Source organism: Triturus cristatus, chromosome 4_2 (genome assembly GCF_964204655.1).
Source record: "Triturus cristatus chromosome 4_2, aTriCri1.1, whole genome shotgun sequence".
NCBI classification, from domain to species: domain Eukaryota; kingdom Metazoa; phylum Chordata; class Amphibia; order Caudata; family Salamandridae; genus Triturus; species Triturus cristatus.
The window spans coordinates 831,785,468-831,807,870 of NC_140586.1; the positions used below are offsets into that span (position 1 = coordinate 831,785,468).

The 22,403-nt window shown below is 51.1% G+C and overlaps 1 protein-coding gene across 2 annotated transcripts in view; it reads right to left on the reverse strand.

The window, feature by feature from the left end:
- KIF2C (kinesin family member 2C) overlaps positions 1-22,403 on the reverse strand; it is a 1,365,901-nt gene that overhangs the window by 805,557 nt on the left and 537,941 nt on the right. For both annotated transcript variants that reach the window (XM_085602797.1, XM_085602796.1), the window contains one exon: positions 12,528-12,623. In XM_085602797.1, the coding sequence (XP_085458923.1) occupies positions 12,528-12,623 (96 nt within the window). The remainder of the gene's footprint in view (positions 1-12,527; positions 12,624-22,403) is intronic.

Consider the following 22,403-nt stretch of genomic DNA (forward strand, 5'->3'; position numbering starts at 1 on the left):
TTATTTCAGAACTGTACTATTTCTATCGATTATACGCATTACGCGTGAGTGTTTCCACTCTGCACCTGAATCCCGTGGGCCTCTCACTTCCTAACTGTTGGTAGTGTAGTGTAGCCCCAGCGATTCCCTAGGCCTACTCTATTTCCGTGACAGTGGTCCTTATACCACTTCTTCAGTATATGGTTTGCGTGGCCCCTAGGGCCTAACTGTATTACTTACCGGTGTGACTTAATGTATGTAGGAAGGTGGATATCTGACTATGGTTACCCCCAACTTTTTGCCTAGTGTCTAGCTGGTTTTTCGACTTAGTTGGCCTGAGATCCTGCCATTCAGGGTCTCAGGCTGTCTGCTCTCTCTTTAAAATGGACCCCATGTACCCTTGGTACAAAACCAATTGGTAAGGATCACCTTATTGGACCCTGTACAGTGTACCCTAGGTACCCAGGGCATAGGTGTACCCTAGGCCTCCCAGGGGCTGCAGCATGCATTATGCCACCACTGGTCTGGCCTTCCAATCAGACACAACTGGCTGATCACTCAGCTGGGGCAAGGTCACGTAATCACCCCTTGCTTAGATATAGTATACCTATATCTACCTTATATATAGACACATGTGTACCTATCAGCCACTCCTATGGCAGGCCTTAACAATCCTGGAGGCAGAGTGCTTGGTAACATGTGAGATGGTGCTCTAGCATGAGCTGAGCCTGTCTGCAGCTTTCGGAACCATGTCCTTATAGCTGTTCTATGATATAGCCTACCATATACTCAAGTACCTTATAATCTTAAACGGTTATGGTAACTATGGTTTGGCTGTATCGAAACATGTCGTGTAAGGTGTCTAACACTGTGGAATAATACCCCCATACCATTTCTGGACATGAGGATATTATTCCCCCCCTTCTAGAGGGAAAGACATGTTAAAATCATACTTTACTGTTAGCCTCTGACCAAAGCCTCAGCATCACAAAATGGATGCTGCTGCCACGACACAAGTCTCACCTCCTGCTGCTGGGAGTGATCCCAGCCAGGGAGGCCTGGACAATAGGTTTCCTGCTTGGGGAGGTGCTAGCACCTCCCCAGACAGCCTTTAGTGTATTGGGACAGGGTGTGCTGAAAGTAATGAGACATGCCTGGGGCACACAAGGTGTTCCTTGCATAGTCCAGTTCAAACCGGCGCTGGGGCACTCCAGCCCCAGCTCTGGCGCGAAACTGGACAAAGGGAAGTGGGTGTAACCACCCCCTCCCAGGTCCCACCCATAAGGCGTGACCTAGCAGGTATCCCAGCCCCCCAGATTAGTATAAGAGTGGGAGTTGGGCCTCAAGACTTTAGATTATCCTGAACCTGCAACTTGAACAGAAACTCTGGACCTTCGACATTCGACGAAAGAAGAAGACTGAAGAATCTCCCTTGTGGCCAAGGAGTGGCTACCCTGTGCAAACAGGCACCATCAAGAGACTACCCTTTGCTTTGCTCAAGTTCTACGAGGGACCAACTGCAGAGCCCGACCAGAGCCTTGACTTCCAGACTTCTCCGACCCTGATACACATCCACAGCAGAGCTGAGATCCGTGGAGGCGACGAGAGACGTGGGACCGGCTACCTGGGAAAAGTGGCTAGTATCTTCAAGCGCAGCTTCTGAGGCACCCTCGAAGTTGTGCACCGGGGATTGAGAAGCCCCAACCCCAAGCACCATCTGCACCGAAAATCAGCCCCCCACACTCCACGAGTCCTGCAGCTGGGAGTGATCCCAGCCAGTGAGGCCTGGACAATAGGTTTCCTGCTTGAGGAGGTGCTAGCACCTCCCCAGACAGCCTTTAGTGTATTGGGGCAGGGTGGGCTGAAAGGAATGAGATCAGCCCCCCACACTCCACGAGTTCTGCGTGGGGCCCTTCAGCATTTTCCTGCTTGCCGCGTCTGTCCGGTTGCTTACCCGCTGGCTAGTGGCCTTTGTGACGACGCATCCCGTAATCTTCAGCGCTGGTTTGGCTCCTCCAGACTGGCTCCTGCTCCTTTGAAAAAGAGAAGCACCCCAGACCTTCCTGGTCTGCACCAGAAGCAAGTCCTCCGTTCTTCGTGGGTTCCACTTGCCAAGGCTTGGTGAGTCCTAGTCCAACTTCGACGCCGCCGACAGCAAGAGCCTCCGTGGGACAGCTCGCCTCCTGGTCCTGGTCGTCCTCGATGTTCCCTGGTCCTCGTGGCTGCAGCGACAAGCTTCACCTTCACCTGCAATCTTCCCGACATCGCCTGGTTCCTTCCTGGTTCCACGTGGTCACTGGCTAGTGACCTTGACTCTGTCCCTTCTGCTTGCAGGTCTCCTCTCTTCTTGATCCCAGCCTTGGGATCCACCGGACACTCTTCACTGACTGCCTGTCAGCATCTTTCTTCAGGCATCCATAGGAGTCGACGACGAAACCAGACGCAACTTCACCCCTATGCACCCGCAGCCTGTGGGCTAGGTAACTTGGGTACTCCGGTGCTCATCAGGATAGTAACTATCCTAGTGTCTAGTTTTCCAGTCTCGACTTCCTAGCTACTCCGGAAGTGTCCTAAATCTATATATTTCTAAACTGTACTATTGCTATTGACTTTTACGCATTACGCGTGAGTGTTTCCACTCTGCACCTGAATCCCGTGGGCCTCCCACTACCTAACCTTTGGTAGTATAGTGTAGCCCCAGCGATTCCCTAGGCCTAGGCCTATCCTATTTCCGTGACAGTGGTCCTTATACCACTTACTTAGTATATGGTTTGCGTGGCCCCTAGGGCCCAACTGTATTACTTACCTGTGTGACTTAATGTATGCATAAATAAGACTGTGTTGTACTTACCTCTAATCTCATAAAGAGTGCTGAGGGTTTGACTAGAATAAATACACTTTATTTTATATATATATATATATATATATATATATCTGTTGTGGTGTCCTCTTGTCCATGCTACCACTAGGATAGCTGGTCTAGAAGGTTGACTTTACAACCAATCACCATAAGGGTTGTTTGGACTGATATAAGGTGTACACTAGAACTAGTGACATCATACATCAGGCCAACTTCTCACACCCCTAATCTGCTTAGGTGAGCTGCGACCACCGCCATCACTTTCGTGAACACCCGAGGGGCACTGGTGAAGCCGAAGGGGAGTACAGTAAACTGAAAGTGCTTGTGGCCTACCGTGAACCGCAGGTAACGTCGGAGGAAGGCGTTGACGCTCCTGAGGTCCAAGATAGAGCGTAGGCCCCTTTTCCCTTCTTGGGAACCAGAAAGTAGTGGGAGTAACAACCCCAACCTACTTCTGGGCCAGGAACGTGCTTGATGGCCCCTTGGCCAAGAGGGCCGTAACTTCCTCCAGCAGAAGGGTCAAGTGATCCGACATGCGTTGGTACTGCAGTGGCATGGCTGGCGGGGTCACCTCGAAGGGGAGGGAGTAGCCCCTTCAGACGATTTGCAGCAACCACCTGTCCGATGTGATGGTCCGCCAGTGGAGCAGGTGATGGCGAACTCTGCCTCCCACTGGCGTGAAATGGGCCTGAAAGCTCGGACTAGGAGGGCTTTGAGGCAGATTCTGCTGGGGCAGATGTGGACGGACCGGCTCTTTGTCCCCCTGCTCCGCCTCGGCTGAATCCACTTCTGTGACCGCGTTGCTGGTTCTGCGGCCTGTGGCTAGAGGAACGTGAGGGGGCACGCCTTCCTTGGCCACGAAAGGGGCGAAAAGCAGAAGTTTGCAGGCACAGGGCCGAGAGGCCCAAGGACTTGGCCGTAGCCCTGGAGTCCTTAAAGCTCTCCAGCACCCCATCTGCTTTTTCGCCAAAAAGGCAACGGCCATTGAAGGGCATGTCCATGAGGGTGCCCTGGACATCCCTGCAGAAATTCGTGGACCTCAGCCAGGCGTGGCGACTAATCGCCACCGTGGTCGCAATTGCCCTGCCTAGCGAGTCCGTTGTGTACAGTCCACATCGGATTGAATGCCGTGCCGCATTCCGCCCCTCGGCAAGAGCCTGGGCGAGCCGTGTCCGGGCCTCCTCCGGACACTGAGGCAGCACGTCCTCCACCGTATCCCACAAGGAGTGGGTGTAACGGTCCAAAAGGCACGCAGTGTTGATAGACCGCAACCCCAAACTAAGGGAGGAGAACAGTTTCTTCCCAAACTGTTCCAACCTTTTGGATTCCCGATCCGGGGAAGCGGACGGGAAGGAGGTAGAGGCCTGGATAACCAGGCTCTCGGGCGTGGGGTGCACTGACAGAAAACTGGGGTCGCCCGGTGCAGGGCGGTGGTGCCTGGCCACGTTCCGATCCAAAGGAGGGACTGTGGAGGGCTTGGACCAGGTGCCCATCAGAACGTCGATCAGTGCTTCATTGAACTGCCGTAGAGGCGCCGAGGAGCTTACCGGCGGTTGAAGCACTTCAGTGAGGAGATTAGTCCTCACGGCCACAGCAGGAAGCTCCAGCCCAAGGGCTTCGGCCGCCTTGCGCAGCACCAAAGAATACTTAGCACCCTCCTCCGTAGAAACGGAGGGAGGAGAGATGAAGCCAGTGTCAGGGGAGGTATCAAGACCACTGGCATCCCCCAGTTCCTCTGCCCAGTCCTGACATAACTGGCACTGCTGTGCCAGAGGGTCCTCAGACCCCTCCCACTCGTCTCCGACTCCTGGTATACAGGTAGAAGAGTCGGAGCCGGGCGGAAGATGAACCGGTCATCCATCGGCACCGGAGGGGTCAGCGCCAGCAGAGGGGTTGTAAGGTCGACCGGCATCCAGGCCTGGATCCCGCGGGGGCCTGCGTCGTCGGGACAGAAGTAGACGACGGCGCCAGGGCCTGAGCCGCCGGCTCACTAGGCCTCCCAGTCGAGCCTGCAGGGCCTGAAGGCGCACCGACAGGTGTCAATGGCGGAGCAAGGCTCTTTATGGCCACAAGGAAGTCTCTGATCTCCGCCGGAGTCGCGTCAGACCCAGGGACCAGAGGGTATGGGGTTGGACGGAACTCCGGTGGCGACGGAGCCACGCGGGTGGTGCCACCCGAACCCTCAGCCGAGTCGCGTGACCGCCGAGGGGAGTCAGAAGAGCGATGTCGCCTCTTCGACTTCTTACTGTGCCTCGACTTACCTGAATGCGAGCACTTCGATCCCGACGAGCAGTGATTGCTGCAGCTCCGCGACCGGTCCTGCGACCTCCTCCTCCTCCTCCTCCTCCACCGGGACCGTGAGCGGCGCGGAGCCAACTGCCGGATCTCGAGCAGCTTGCGGGACCGCTCCCGCCTAGCATTGGGGGTCAAGGACCAGCAGTCGAGGCACGACTCTGCATCGTGGTTGGCCCCAAGGCAATAGAGACACCGGCGGTGGTGATCCGTGACCGACATCAGTCGGTGACAGACGTCACAAGGTTTGAATCCAGGCATCCCTACCGGCACCAGAGTCTAGGTCGACTGGAAATGGAACCAAAAGAATACAAAAAGTTTAGTCAAAAAGTGACTAAAAGGGTATGCTCTTCCCGGATCGGCGCTTACTGGCGTGGAAAAAAGAAAAACTGACGTCAGCGCACGAGGGCGGCGTCTAAGTACTCCGATGACGTCATCCCGGCGATCACGACGCGGACTACGGACGCAGAGCCGCAGACTACGCCTAGCGACACGCGTGTGTATTGCTGACGAAAAATCTTTCCGGATCCAGCCTGACGCCTTGGAATATTCTAAGGTGAGGAATCTAACATGTTTCTTTCAGATAAGCATATCTACTTATGCCCAAGGGGCTAGCACAAGACAGCTAATGGCACATATGCTGGTGAACTTAAGTTGTCTGTTGGAAAGGTGCAACTGTACATCGGCCCCTGCATAACTACAACCTCAACAGTCCAGAGAATATAGCTTAAACACAAGTGATTCAGGAAAAAGGGACACGGTCTGATCGGGATCTTCCCGGGTCAACTAGTGCTGCAAAAAGACAGGGAAACAAGGTGGCAAATATGTGCAAGAAGAAAATAAAAAAACTTCACAAATGGTGAGTGGACGAAAAGTCTAACCGCATGGCTTTAAAATGTGTCTGATCTTTGGAATGTGCTAATGTATTCTACTTTAGTTGAAGAAAAGCTTTGTGGTGCAATTATCAATATTAATCCTTTCAACAATTTCAAATGAAATTAGTATGTAGAGGCAAAACTCATGAAATACACAATATGCATCAGCACAGACCGGATTCTGCAAGATAAAGAATGTACTCCCAAAGGTTTGCCATTAGCAGCACTATTTTGGCTTTTCTATTAATAATAAAGACTGAGCAGGGGTGTGGAATTTAATAAAATATCTACTTGTCCATGAGGCAGGTTGCTTCATAAATCTACTTGTCCTGTAACACAATCCACTTGTCCCTTTTGTGCCATGTAATACGGTGACAAATTACGGCAGCAATCTCATTATTTAAGAGGTCTGATATAGCCCCTCTAATTATGCCAGGGCTCATACCATAGTAGGGTTGAATACTAGCAATTCCCTTATGTTGCTATGTTTCTGCAGATCTACATGCTGGGGCTGAAGGTAGTGGTAAGCAATAGTTCAAGGGTTGGAATGCCCTTTTGAGTCTGTGCTAACGAACAAGTTACTTGCCTTCGGTAACGATGTATCTGTAAGAAACATTAGATTCCTCACCTTAGAATATCCCCAGGCGTCAGGCTGGATCCGGAAAGGTTTTCGTAGCAATACCCCTTGCGCGTCGGTAGGCGTCGTCTGCGGCTCCGTGTCTGTCGTCGTGCGCCGGAATGACGTTGTCTGAGCACTTAGACGCCGCCCTCGCGCGCTGACGTCAGTTCTTATACGTAGCTTTCCGCGCCTGGGACGCTGAGCCATGCAAGAGACAGACACTGGTGCCAAAAAATCTAGGGCCCTGAAAGGGAGAACCTTAACCCTAGATGTCGATTCGCAGAATGGGGAGGCTGGGTGGGTCGGTGAGGAATCTAACTAACTAATGTTTCTTACAGATACATTGTTACCGAAGGTAAGTAACTTGTTCATCTGAAAGAAACACGTTAGTTAGATTCCTCACCTTAGAATAGATACCCCAGCAATACCAACCCCGGAGGTGGGCCTGCGAACCAAGATCACACCAGAAAGTCCTGGAGAACAGAACGGCCAAAGTGGCCATCTCTCCGGACTTGGCTGTCCAGGCAATAGTGCTTGGCGAACGTGTGCAGTGAAGCCCACGTTGCCGCCTGACAGATGTCCTGCAAGGGGACTCCCCCGTCCCAGGGCAGTTGTCGCTGCTGTGGCCCGGGTGGAATGGGCTCTCAGCCCAACAGGAGGGACCTTTTTCACCAAGGAATAGCAGAGTTTAATACACAACACGACCCATCGCGAGATGGTCCGCTTGTGCAGCTTTACCCTTCTTAGCACCTACATATCCAACAAAAAGTTGGTCGTCCACCCGGAACGGTTTTGTGCGGTCCAAATAAAAGGACCGCGCACGTTTTGGGTCCAGACGGTGGAGCCTCTCTTCATCTTTTGAAGGATGCGGAGGCGGAAAGAAGGTGGGCAGCGTGACAGATTACCCAATGTGAAAGGGAGTCACGACTTTAGGAAGAAAAGAAGGATGTGTCCGGAGGACAACCTTATCCGGATGAACTGAAAGGAAGGGAGGCTTAGCTGACAGAGCCTGGAGCTCACTAACCCGCCTAGCGGAGGTGATAGCCACCAGGAAGGCAGTTGCCTCCTGACAAAGGGTCCACGACCCCACCCCGCCCTGTTTGTTGCAATACCACATGGGGGTGGTGTTGTCCGTGAATACCTGCACGACACTTCCCCGGACAGAGGGAAGGAAGGCTTTTAGTGCAAGTCGGATCGCCCTCAGCTCCAATAGGTTGATATGGAGCCGAGTCTCCGCCGGAGACCAGAGTCCTCTGATCTCCGCCTCTCCCATATGGCCCCCCCCATCCCAGGAGGGAAGCATCCGTCACTAGGAAGAGGGAGAGGGATCTGCCGCTAACCCAATCGCGATTCGTGAGCCACCACTGCAGCTGGTTCGCAGTGCCCTCCGAGATCAAGACATGGTCGGACAGGTTGCCTCGATGTTGGGCCCACTGAAACTTCGGATCCCACTGCAGAGCCCACATCCACCACCTGGCGTGAGGTACCAACAGGATGCAGGAGGCCATCAGTCCCAGAAACCGCAGCACCAACCTAACCGAAACCCAGGACAGAGGCCGGAAGATGGAAATCAGGGCCTGAATGTCCCGGACCCGCTGTTCCGGCGGATAGACCCGGAACTGCGCCGAATCGAGAACCACCCCAATGAAAAGGAGCTTCTGGGAAGGACTCCGGTGCGACTTCGGCACATTGATGGAGAACCCCAGCGAGTGCAGGAGGTCGGCCGTAGTCTGGAGGTGGGAGACGACTTGCTGGGGCGAGCCCGCCTTCAACAGCCAGTCGTAGAGATAGGGGAAGACTGGAACCTCTGATCGGTGCAGATGAGCTGCAACCACCGCCATAACTTTCGTGAACACCCGAGGGGCACTGGTGTTGCTGAAGGGGAGCACGGTGAACTGAAAGTGCTCCTGACCCACTGTGAACCGCAGGTAACGCCGGTGGGCCGGCAGAACGGGGATGTGGAAATAAGCGTCCTGCAAGTCCAACGCTACCATCCAGTCTCCAGGGTCTAGGGCAGCCAGAACCTGAGCTAAAGTGAGCATCTTGAACCGGTCCTTCCGGAGGAAGGAGTTCACGCTCCTGAGGTCCAAGATCGGGCGTAGGCCCCCTTTGCCCTTCTTGGGAACCAGAAAGTAGTGGGAATAATAACCAAGACCTACTTCTGGACCAGGAACGCGCTCGACGGCCTCTTTGGCCAAGAGGGCCGAAACTTCCTCTCGTAGAAGATGTAAATGATCCCCCGACATACGGTGGTTCAGCGGCGGCATGGCTGGAGGGGTCATCTCGAAGGGGAGGGAGTAGCCCCTTCGGACGATTTGCAGCACCCACCTGTCCAACGTGATGGAGCGCCAGTGGAGCAGGTGATGGCGAACTCTGCTGCCCACTGGCGTTGAATGGGCCTGAAATCTCGGACTAGGAGGGCTTTGAGGCGGATGCTGCCGGGGTGGATGTGGACTGACCGGCACGTTGACCTCCAGTACCGCCTCGGCGGAATCCGCGACCGCGTGCAGGTTGGTTCTGCGGCCGGTGGCTGGGCGGACGAGAGGATGTGCCCCTTCCTTGGCCACGAAAGGGACGAAAGGCCGAAGTTTGCGGCCGCGGGGCCGAAAGACCCAAGGACTTGGCCGTGGCCCCGGAGTCCTTGAACCGAGCCAGCGCACTGTCCGCCTTCTCACCAAAAAGGCGAGTGCCATCAAAGGGTATGTTCATGAGGGAACTCTGGACATCCCCTGAAAATGACGTGGACCTCAGCCAGGCGTGACGCCGTAGCGCCACCGTGGTGGAAATCGAACGACCCAGCGAGTCCGTGGTGTCAAGTCCACACCGTATGGCGTGCCGTGCTGCATCTCGCCCGTCAGCAAGTGCTTGAGTGAGTCGTGCCCGGGCCTCCAACGGGCACAAGGGCAGCACGTCCTCCACCGTATCCCACAGAGTGGGAATAACGGTCCAAAAGGCAAGCGGTATTTAAAGACCGCAGCCCCAAACTCAGGGACGAGAACAGTTTCTTGCCAAACTGTTCCAACCTCTTGGATTCCCGATCCGGAGGAGCGGACGGGAAGGAGGATTGGGAGGTTGAGGCCTGGATAACCACACTCTCGGGGGTGGGGTGTTGGGAGTGCCCTGCAGAACGTCTATGAGGGCCTCATTAAACTGCCGCAGAGGCTCAGTGGAGCTTGCTGTCGGTTGAAGGACCTCTGTGAGGACGTTAGTCCTCACGGCCACAGCAGGCAACTGCAGCCCTAGGGCTTCGGCCACCTTGCGCAGCACCACTGAAAAGGCTGCACCCTCCTCCGAGGCCACAGTCGGAGGAGAGATGAAACCAGCGTCCGGGGAGGTATCTAGACCGCTGGCATCCCCCAGTTAGTCTGCCCAGTCCTGTGAAAGTTGACCCTGGAGGATCATAGGGTCCTCAGACCCCTCCCAGTCGCCCCCGTCATCCGATTCCTGATAAACAGGAGGAACGATCAGAGCCAGGCGGTAGATGAAACTGTCATCCATCGACGCCGGGTGCAGCGCCGGACGGCGCCGTACCGGCGTCTGGTACAGACAGGGGCTGAACCGGGGAACGGCGTCGTCCGGAGACTGCGCCGGAGGTGGAACCGGTGTCGGCGTCGTGATCCAGGCCTGGATCCCTCGGGGACCTGCGGTGTCGGGGCCGGAGCCGTCGACGTCGACGGGGCCGGAGCCGGAGCCGCCGCCACGCGAGGTTGCCCAGTCGAACCTGCGGGGCCCGAAGGCGCGCCTACAGGCGTCGATGGCGGAGCCAGATCCCTCATGGCCGAGAGGAAGGCACTGACCTCCGCGGGAGTCGCGTCAGTCCCAGGGACCAGCGGGTATGGGGACGGACGCGACTCCTGCGGCTCCGACGGAGCCGCGTGGGTAAGACCACCCTGACCCTCAGCCGAGTCGCGCGACCGACGAGGGGAGTCCGAAGAGCGATGTCTCTTGGACATCTTGAAGTGCTTCGACTTACCCGAAGACCCGGACGAGCGATGACGATGGCTGCGGCTCTGCGATCGGTCCTTGGACCTCCTCCTGGACCGGGACCGAGAGCGGCGCCGAGTGCCGAAGCTCGAGGAGCTTACGGAACCACTCCCGCCTAGCTTTCGATGTCAAGGCCTGGCAATCGAGGCACGACCCCGCGTCATGGTCGGCCCCCAGGCAATAAAGGCACCGGCGATGGTGATCCGTCACAGACATCAGGCGATGACAGGCGTCACAGGCCTTGAAACCAGGCATCCTACTGGCACCAGAGTCGAGTTGATAGACCAAAAGAAGTCAAAAAAGTTAGTCAAAAAATGACTAGGGGTAAGCTCTTCCCGGATCGGTGCTTACTGGCGCGGAAAAAAGAAGAACTGACGTCAGCGCGAGAGGGCGGCATCCAAGTGCTCCGACGACGTCATTCCAGGGCACGACGCCGACGACTGACACGGAGCCGCAGACTACGCCTACCGACGCGCAAGGGGTGATGCTACAAAAATCTTACCGGATCCAGCCTGACGCCTGGGGATATTCTAAGGTGAGGAATCTAACCAACGTGTTTTTCAGATTTGCGTGTTTTAAGGGTTTGCACCAACTCTTTTCTAATCTTTACCCATTCTGAAAAAGGTTGGAAATTTACTCCTGACAGTGGCAGACGTAAAACTTCTTCCAGGGTTGGGAAAAAAGTGGTTGGAGGAAAAGTGAAATTGAAACATTCAGATTTTCACAAGAGCAAATCTACCACATGCACATTTGCTCATGGTAAAATGCAGTTCACAAATATTTTCTAGGAGTACTATTTCTTGGCCTACTTCTGTAAATTCTTGTGAATTCACAGACTGTATATATGCACTTAATGCAAGGATATATACAATGGATGGACTTTTGAGACTTTCTTTAATAATTGGGCCTCTAATTAGGCCTGGCGTTAACCATGACCCTTTGTGTTTAATAAAATTCTGTCGCTCTCTTTTTCTCTCATTCTATCAGGTGGCTTCAATGCTTATTAAGTGACAGTATTCTGCTCTTTTACAAGGAGCATATTGGCTCACAAAGTAGTTTTGTTCAGTGCCTGGAACTGCTGTGACAATGTGTGCTTTTTGAGAGCCAAAACAATTTAATTTTGCCAATGCTTCTTAGAATGGTGAGGGCCCAGCAGTTCACACACCGATAAGGTTTTACAAAAACCAAGCCTAAACAAGTCAGGCATTGACAAAACCATGAGGCTGACCACCAATTTCAGACCTACTGGCTTTGCCAATGCTGGTTTATTTTTGTTTCCCATAAACTGGTTACACAGATTTTCCATTATGAATATTGTTGGGAAATGCAGGCATACATCAACATGGAACTAAATGATGCTGCAAAGAGATGGTACCTAAAACCTTGCAGTAGTTTAGCAAAATGTTTTTTTCCTACTTGCATTTTTTTATGAACATTTTATTTTGAAAGCAAAGTATAATCACTCTTGCTTTCAAGCTTCGGCAAATATTTGCATATAATCAGAGCATTCTGGGAGCATTATACATAGCCTCATATTACTAAACTCTGAAACATGTGTACACATTTATACTAGAACCACAGTCAGTAGTGCAGGCTGAGCTTTCAGAATTTACTTTTAGTACTCCCCCTAATAAAGGCTTTGCATTAATGAACCATAAATACAAGCTTCAACAACATTTACCACATGGACACAAATATTACCTTAACTGCAGACATTGCCCTTTCCTGATCCATAGTGTGGTACTGTAAACTGGCAGCCAAAGGGTTTGTGCTGTATGGGGTTGGCCCTACTTGCCCCAAGGACAAAATACACATGAAAACTTGTTGCCCATGACCCCAAACAATATGTCCCAGGCGTTGGGCTATAGGAAATCCACATCCCTGAATAAAGACAAGAAACATTTGTTGATATACTTACTGGATCCGAGAGGCTTATGCGCTGGCAATCCAAAGTTGCACGGAACTCTTTAATCATCTTGCCAAACTCCCAGTTTGGAGCACTGGTGTCATATTCCTGCAGAGCAAAACTTCTATTAGAAATAGATTTACGACCATTGAGAAAGTACAGAAAGGGCTGCCGCAGAAATCAAACAATGGCACAATTAACGAAAACTCACTTTAATTGACTGCCATCATATTTCACTCTGTAATCTTCACTCCAATTGGAAATAGTCTACTGCTGTAGACTAGACCAATAAAAAACTTCGTGAAAACTTGGACATCAGCCACTACAAGCTTTGTGGGAGACTGAGCAAAATGTAATGTGTCCAAGCTAGAAGCAAGTCTCCAATAACCCCAATCTAGTACTTTTTAACTGAGAAAAACTTCCTTTTCAAGGAAACAAAGAACCATATCTTGTGATAAGATGCATCATCTGGCAGCAAAGAACATGGGTGAATGACATGTCTCTGGCCTGCTCAGGTCTGCAATAGGGCTTGAAAACCCCACATGCATCTGTTCTTTGGGGAAATCCTAAAATAGTCAGCGACGACCATGAAGTACTATAATTTGATAAGATTTTAAAAGATAGACTGTTGGGAACAGGGGAGTACTCTAACAGGCACAGACATTAATAACTGGAATCACAACTATTTAACTTCAATTGAGTAACTGTATTCCATTAAGTTATGAGAGTCTCCAGTACAGCAATAAAGATTTACAGCAGAAAACAAACTTAATAAAGTAAGATTATAGGAAAGTAAGATCAGTTACGGAAAACCAGAAGGTGGCGCCCTCTGTTTCTATCACAACTCAATACCACCTCCAGACATGAGACGCATACAGGCACCATCCCTACAAGCTAAAATTAGCAATATTACTTTCTTCAACATCCTCAGGCACGAAGCATGACTACCACACTCAAATGTGAACTGGCAGCGTGAAAATCAACTTGGGACTTTAATTTTCGAAGGTCCACCTCATAGTGGAGCTGGGTAGGTGGCGAGCAATCTGTAGGCAGATAAGAACGCAAGTGTTCACAAGACTGTTAATGAAAGAAAAATATTCATTTGCTGGATTTTTCTACTCACAAAATCCTTGCCTTTTGAATCATCAGTGCAACAGATTGACAGATTGGTGACACTTTCAGAAAAAGGGATTACACAGTGGTAGCTTGCTTAGCAAAAAGGCAGTAAACAGAAGACTGACTAGGCATGAAACTCGTCCAGCAGAGACCAAAATGAGAATTGTAGCATCAAAAATGGCAGCGTACAGAAGAGTAATGGTCCAAAGAGCACAAATCAGGAATGTTAAAGCAAGATTCAGGTCCTAGTGTGGCATACCGAAAGAAAAACAAAATGTAAGACATTTTAATTACACACAAAACGACAAATGGGGGTTCATCCGGCAACTAATGAAAAGGCCAAAAAAGAGGGACGGCATGTTAACAGAACAAAGCATTGGCGGGCCAAATGCATAAAGGATAAAAACTATTTTGCCTTCAGAGAGTCCAAGCACATCACACCAAGCAACATATCTAGTCCAACAACCAGAATGCACCATGTTCACAAGCCCAAGGAGCCTCGGACAGACGGATCTGCAACAGAGCTCAGCCAAAATATCAGGATCATAGCGTGAATATCTTGAAATTTATGAAGGGGCGGAAAAGCCTTCAAAGCAATCATGTCCAAAATGAGTCCAATTAAAGGTAGACTCTAGCAAGCGAAACACCGGAGTTAACAAAATTATCCCCCAACCAAGGGGAGCTCGCTTTTAACGAGTCATCATGGTATCCGAGACCCATGAAGATGGGCCACGATCTTTGTAAAGATGCAAAGGCTGAAGAAAGAATATATGATACAATGGAGATCTTCTTTGACTGGATTATAAATGTCTCCTTTCAAAGGAATAAGTTCAGCATCCTGATGTACTCAAGATGGCAGGAAGCCTGAGGAAGATTGTAGACAAGTAATGCTCTAGCATTCTAGTCCATACCATGCCTCAGCACTACCTCAAACGCACCATTGGCAAGCAACACCACCTTACTGGAGAGGAAGGAGAAATGATCCGCCTGAGCCAGCACATTAACTGGAGGAGCCTGAGTGGTGGGGGGGGGGGGGGGGGGGGGGGGGGGCAGAATAACTAGAGCATAACTAACTTGGAAAATTTAGAGGCCTTGCTGGACCAACTTACCGGAGCACCAGTAGGTCAGGCAATGCTGAATATGGTCTATTAGATGCAGTTTTCTGCTTTCGGGTGAACTAAAGTGGTTTAGATGAGATTCCTTATTAAGAGGACTGATGCTGCCGCTGTCCTTTTGCACCGTCACTGCCTCAGAGACCATGAAAAGTCTGCATGGTTTGCTGGTTTGGCAATTAAGGCATATACTGTCTGCAGGATTACTTTCTAAACTATTAGAGGAACTGACAAGCAGGGTAGGATCCGCCCGGGGAGCCCCTAGTTATGTTGCTATCATTTGAACATTCTGAGGGCAATTCTGCTTTCGGACCAAAAAGCATGGATTCACCCAAGGGTCTGACTATCAAGGAGACCAGGACATCTCCAGAAAGTTTGGTGAAGCACATCAAGGCATCTCACCTAATGAGTACGCTAGTCTCCGTGGCATGGGCAATAAAGAAAGTAGTGTGAGAAGTTGGCATGATATAAGGTGTGCACTAGAACTAGTGACATCATACATCAGTCCAAATACCCTTATGGTGATTGGTTGTAAAGTCAACCTTATAGACCAGCTATCCTAGTGGTAGCATGGACAAGAGCAGTCTTAGGCTAAACTCTGAATGGCATGTGAAGCCAGCTGTGATACCATATATAATCCCTTGAATACCAAATGAAAGGACACCACAACAGATATATATATAAAATAAAGTGTATTTATTCTAGTCAAACCCTCAGCACTCTTTACGAGATTCGAGGTAAGTACAACAGTCTTATTTAAGCATACATTAAGTCACACAGGTAAGTAATACAGTTTGGCCCTAGGGGCCACGCAAACCATATACTAAGTAAGTGGTATAAGGACCACTGTCACGGAAATAGAATAGGCCTAGGCCTAGGGAATCGCTGGGGCTACACTATACTACCAAAGGTTAGGAAGTGGGAGGCCCACGGGATTCGTGTGCAGAGTGAAAACACTCACGCGTAATGCGTAAAAGTCAATAGTAATAGTACAGTTTAGAAATCGATAGATTTAGGACACTTCCGGAGTAGCTAGGAAGTCGAGACTGGAAAACTAGACACTAGGATAGTTACTATCGTGATGAGCACCGGAGTACCCAAGTTACCTAGCCCACAGGCTGCGGGTGCATAGGGGTGAAGTTGCGTCGGGTTTCGTCGTCGACTCCTATGGATGCCTGAAGAAAGATGCTGACAGGCAGTCAGTGAAGAGTGTCCGGTGGATCCCAAGGCTGGGATCAAGAAGAGAGGAGACCTGCAAGCAGAAGGGACAGAGTCAAGGTCACTAGCCAGTGACCACGTGGAACCAGGGAGGAACCAGGCGATGTCGTGAAGATTGCAGGTGAAGGTGAAGCTTGTCGCTGCAGCCAGGAGGACCAGGAAGCGTCGAGGACGACCAGGACCAGGAGGCGAGCTGTCCCACGAAGGCTCTTGCTGTCGGCGGCGTCGAAGTTGGACTAGGACTCACCAAGCCTTGGCAAGCGGAACCCACGCAGAACGGAGGACTTGCTTCTGGTGCAGACCAGGAAGGTCTGGGATGCTTCTCTTTTTCAAAGGAGCAGGAGCCAGTCTGGAGGAGCCAAACCAGCGATGAAGATTTCAGGGTGCGTCGTCACCAAGGCCACTAGCCAGCGGGCAAGCAACCGGACAGACGCGGCAAGCAGGAAAATGCTGAAGGGCCCCACGCAGAACTCGTGGAGTGTGGGGGGCTGATCTTCGGTGCAGATGGTGCTTGGGGTTGGGGCTTCTCAATCCCCGGTGCACAACTTCGAGGGTGCCTCAGAAGCTGCGCTTGAAGATACTAGCCACTTTTCCCAGGTAGCCGGTCCCACGTCGCTCGTCGCCTCCACGGATCTCAGCTCTGCTGTGGATGTGGATCAGGGTCGGAGAAGTCTGGAAGTCAAGGCTCTGGTCGGTCTCTGCAGTCGGTTCCTCGTAGAACTTGGGCAAAGCAAAGGGTAGTCTCTTGGTGGTGCCTGTTTGCACAGGGTAGCCACTCCTTGGCCACAAGGGAGATTCTTCAGTCTTCTTCTTTCGTCGAATGTCGAAGGTCCAGAGTTTCTGTTCAAGTTTGCAGGTTCAGGATAATCTAAAGTCTTGAGGCCCAACTCCCACTCTTATACTAATCTGGGGGGCTGGGATACCTGCTAGGTCACGCCTTATGGGTGGGACCTGGGAGGGGGTGGTTACACCCACTTCCCTTTGTCCAGTTTCGCGCCAGAGCTGGGGCTGGAGTGCCCCAGCGCCGGTTTGAACTGGACTATGCAAGGAACACCTTGTGTGCCCCAGGCATGTCTCATTCCTTTCAGCCCACCCTGCCCCAATACACTAAAGGCTGTCTGGGGAGGTGCTAGCACCTCCTCAAGCAGGAAACCTATTGTCCAGGCCTCCCTGGCTGGGATCACTCCCAGCTGCAGGAGGTCAGACTTGTGTCGTGGCAGCAGCATCCATTTTGTGATGCTGAGGCTTTGGTCAGAGGCTAACAGTGAAGTATGATTTTAACATGTCTTTCCCTCTAGAAGGGGGGAATAATATCCTCATGTCCAGAAATGGTATGGGGGTATTATTCCACAGTGTTAGACACCTTACACGACATGTTTCGATAAAGCCAAACCATAGTTACCATAACCGTCTAAGATTATAAGGCACTTTAAGAGTATATGGTAGGCTATATCATAGAACAGCTATAAGGACATGGTTCCGAAAGCTGCAGACAGGCTCAGCTCATGCTAGAGCACCATCTCACATGTTACCAAGCACTCTGCCTCCAGGATTGTTAAGGCCTGCCATAGGAGTGACTGATAGGTACACATGTGTCTATATGTAAGTTAGGTATAGGAATACTACACCTAAGCAAGGGGTGATTACACGACCTTGCCCCAGCTGAGTGATCAGCCAGTTGTGTCAAAATGGAAGGCCAGGCCAGGGGTGGCCTAATACATGCTGCAACCTCTGGTAGGCCTAGGGTACACCTATGCCCTGGGTACCTAGGGTACACTGTACAGGGGCCAATAAGGTGATCCTATCCAAATGGGTTATGCACCTAAAGTACATAGTATTAATTTAGAGAGAGAACAGCAGGGCTGTGGGTCTGATTAGCAGGCCCACAGCCACATCTAAGTCGAAAACCAGTAAAGCAAAAGCAAAAAGTGGGGGTGAACATAGAAAGCAGACCCTACTCTCCTACAAGTAGTACCAAGGCCAGAAGTACAAGTTACTTACCTCCCCTAGCGATGTATCTGGTAGAGACGATTCTAGCCGCAGATTTCTTAACGTAGAATTATCCCCAGGCACGAGACTGGACCTGGAAAATGTTCTTGTCCCAGCATCTCTGCACGCCGGGGGATGGCACCACGCAACTCCGCCCCGCCGTCTTCCGCGGGTTCAACGTCAGCTAGGTCACATAAGCCCTACCCTGGCGCGCTGACGTCAGTTTGCTTCGGAGAACTTTTCCAAGTCACAACACGGAGCCTTCACAACAAAACTGAGGAGAGCATTGAAAATGTGTTCGAAAAAGCAGAGAAACAAAACAGAGAGAAACAAAGGGTGAGGAACAGCACCAGTTGGCACCAGAAATCTATAGCACCGAAGCCATAGCAGGGAAAGAGCAGAGCAACCCCCCCCCCCCATGAACAACGGAGCAAGCCAAGGCGATAGCTGTAGGAGAGTAGGGTCTGCTTTCTATGTTCACCCCCACTTTTTGCTTGACTGGTTTTCGACTTGGATGTGGCTGTGGGCCTGCTAATCAGACCCACAGCCCAGCTGTTCTCTCTCTAAATTCATACTATGTACTTTAGGTACATAACCCAATTGGTTAGGGTCACCTTTTTGGGCCCTGTACAGTGTACCTTAGGTACCCAGGCCATAGGTGTACCCTAGGCCTACCAGGGGCTGCAGCATGTATTGTGCCACCCCTGGCCTGGCCTTCCATTATGACACAACTGGCTGATCACTCAGCTGGGGCAAGGTCGTGTAATCACTCCTTGCTTAGGTGTAGTATTCCTATACCTACCTTATATATAGACACATGTGTACCTATCAGCCACTCCTATGGCAGGCCTTAACAATCCTGGAGGCAGAGTGCTTGGTAACATGTGAGATGGTGCTCTAGCATGAGCTGAGCCTGTCTGCAGCTTTCGGAACCATGTCCTTATAGCTGTTCTATGATATAGCCTATCATATACTCTTAAAGTGCCATATAATCTTAAACGGTTATGGTAACTATGGTTTGGCTTTATCGAAACATGTCGTGTAAGGTGTCTAACACTTTGGAATAGTACCCCCATACCATTCCTGGCAATGAGGATATTATTCCTTCCTTCTTGAGGGAGAAGACATGTTGAAACCTACTTACCCGGTTAAAGTTAACCAGAGCCCCAGCATCACTAAATGGATGCTGCTGCCACAGACACAAGTCTGACCTCCTGCTGCTGGGAGTCCTTCAGCGAGGGAGGCTTGGGCAATAGGTTTCCTGCCTTGGGAGGTGCGAGCACCACCCCAGACAGGCTTTAGTGTATTGGGGCAGGGAGGGATGAAAGAAACTAGACACTGCCTGGGGCACACAAGGTGTCCCATGCATAGTCCAGTTCAAACCGGCGCTGAGGCACTCCAGCCCCAGCTCTGGCACGAAACTGGACAAAGGAAAGGGGGTGTAGCCACTCCCCTTCCTGGTCCCACCCATAGGAGGGACCTTGCAGGTAGCCCAGCCCACTAGCCCAGTATATCAGTAGGTAGCTGAGCCCTGCTAAATTAGATTAACCTGAATCTGCAACTTGAACAGAAACTCTGGACCTTCGACATTCGACCTCAGGAAGAAGACTGAAGAAATCTCCCTTGTGGCCAAGGAGTTACCACCCTGGGCAACCAGGCACCATCCAGCGACCGCTGCTTGCTTTGCGACTGATCCTACGAGGGACGACTGCAGAGACTGACCAGCGCCGAGACTCCCAGACACCTCTGACCCATATCCACATCTTCAGCGAAGCTGAGACCCGTGGAGGCGACGAAGGACGTGGGACCGGCGACTTGGGAAAAGTGGCTAGTAACTGACTAGCGCGACTTCCGAGGCTCCCTCGAGGCTGTGCTTGGGGAATTGAGAAGCCCCAATCCTGAGCACCATCTGCAAAGAAGACCAGCTCCCCACACTTCACGTGTTCTGCGTGGGGCCCTTCTGCACCTGTTGCTCGACGTGTTGTCATGTTGCTGGCCCGTTGGCTAGTAGCCTCTGCGACGACGAACCTTTGTTTTCATCTTGCTGGTCCGGCTCCTCCAGACTGGCACCCACTCCTCTGTGAAAGAGAAGCACCCAAGACCTTCCTGGTCTGCACCAGAAGCAAGTCCTCCATCCTGCGTGGGTTCCGCTTGCCAAGGCTTGTTGGGTCCTAACTAGACATAGACGACGCCGACAGCCTTCGTGGCACAGCTCACCTCCTGGTTCTGGTGGTCCTCGACGTCTCCTGGTACTCGTGGCTGCTGTGACAAGCTTCACCTCTTCACCTGCATCTTCACGACATTGCCTGGTTCCTTCCTGGTCCCTTCCCGGCTCCTGGCTGGTGACCTAGACTCTGTCCCTTCTGCTTGCAGGTATCCTTCCTTCTTGATCCCATCCTTGGGATCCACCGGACACTCTTCACTGACTGCCTGTCAGCAAATTTCCTTCAGGCATCCATAGAAGTGAACGACGAAACCCCACGCAAGTTCACACCTATGCACCCGCAGCCCGTGGGCTAGGTAACTTGAGTACTCCGGTGCTCACAAGGGTATTGACTATCCTAGGGTCTAGTTTCCGAGTCTCTACTTTCTAGCTATTCCAGAAGTGTCCTAAAACTGTTAAATTCTAATACGCTGAGGGTTTGACTAGAATAAATACATTCTATTTTTATATACATCTGTTGTGGTGTCCTTTCATTTGGTATTCAAGGGATTACATATGGTATAACAGCTGGCTTCACATGCCATTCAGAGTTTAGCCTAAGACTGCTCTTGTCCATGCTACCACTAGGATAGCTGGTCTATAAGGTTGACTTTACAACCAATCACCATATGGGTTGTTTGGACTGATACAGGGTGTACACTAGAATTAGTGACATCATATCAGGCCAACTTCTCACATTGGTGAGCAGCGGTTGGGATCTGAGCTTGCTGTTGTAATACCATTGTAATCTTGAGATACTAAATTGAAAGATCACACAGATATTGTGTAGGTACATATAACAGATTATAAATACCTAAGTCCTACTGGACTTAGTTGTTGTAGGTTGAAGGGCCTAGCACACCCCGACTACAACTACTAGAGAGGTTTAGTAGATACAACTAGTGTAGGTAGGTGCACAGACCACACCCTCACTAGATCATGTCTCTGAGAGGAGATCAAGTTGATTCTCTCCCTGGAGGGGTAGATCCTAGAAAGATCCCCTCTATATAGGATACCCTAACTTTTCAGGAGATGACAATTGTGTACCTCCAGAAAGTTAAAACAGGGTTCAAACCCTACCCTCATTCAGCTAGTAGAGATCCTAGAGGAGTAGGATGCTTGTAGGGCCTCCCAGGCTAGTACCCTAGGTACAGGTGAGGGTCTACCCACTACAGATTAGTCAGATGGGACTTCAGAAGATGAGGTAGACAGCCAGGTCAAAGTTGGGAGACTTAGCCAGGCTAACTTAAGCCTACATGGGAGTCTGACTGGGGTCCCCCCATTCAGACCCTCAAGTGGGCTTCACCAGAGAAGCAGGAGAGACAGATCCCCTTCAAGGGAATCCATCCACTCCCATGTCTCTAACAGCTCCAATGCCTTTTCTCACAGGGGAATGACTTCCCCACAGAGAAAAGAGCATGAAGCCACAATGAGGGAAGCTAATCTAAGGATTGAGAAGGAAGAACTTGCCCTTGCCAAGGAGAAGCTTGCTCTGGCCAGAGAGCAGAAGTTAAGTCGGTTAGAGCCCACTGGTGGCAGCAATATCCCTAAGGATAGAGACAGGACTTATGATAATAGAAACCTGAGCAAAATTGTCCCTCCCTACAAGTGTGGGGATGACATCCACAAATGGATAACTGTTTTGGAGAGGGCTTGCAAAGTACAGCAGGTACCCCAAAGTCAGTGGGCAGCTATCTTGTGGCTCTCCTTCTCTGAGAAAGGTAGAGACAAGCTCCTCACAGTTAGTGATGAGGATGCTGACAATTACACTGTCCTGAAGAGTGCTCTGATTGATGGGTTTGGCCTAACCACTGAACAATACAGGTTGTTGTTCAGGGATACCCAGAAGACACAGACTCAGGACTGGACTGACTTTGTAGATTGTGCCACTAAGGCTCTGGAAGGCTGGTTATTGGGTAGTAAGGTTAAGGACTATACAGGATTGTATAATTTGATCATGAGAGAACAAATCCTTAATAACTGTCAAAACCGGCTGTTGCATCAACACTTGAAAGAAGGCAGATAGGTGGGTCAGGACTAGAGTTAAGCAGAAAAACCAGAACCAGGTCTGTGATCAGAAAAAGTCAGACCAGAAGTCTTCACTAGGCCCCCAAAAGGCTCAGGGGGAGGGTGGTTCCAAAAAGGATAAGAAGAAAGATGGCCCAAAAAAACCCTGGTGCAACTATTGTAAGTCTACCTCACATTGGTTTAGTGAGTGCACCAAAAAGGATAAGCCCCCAGCCACCATTG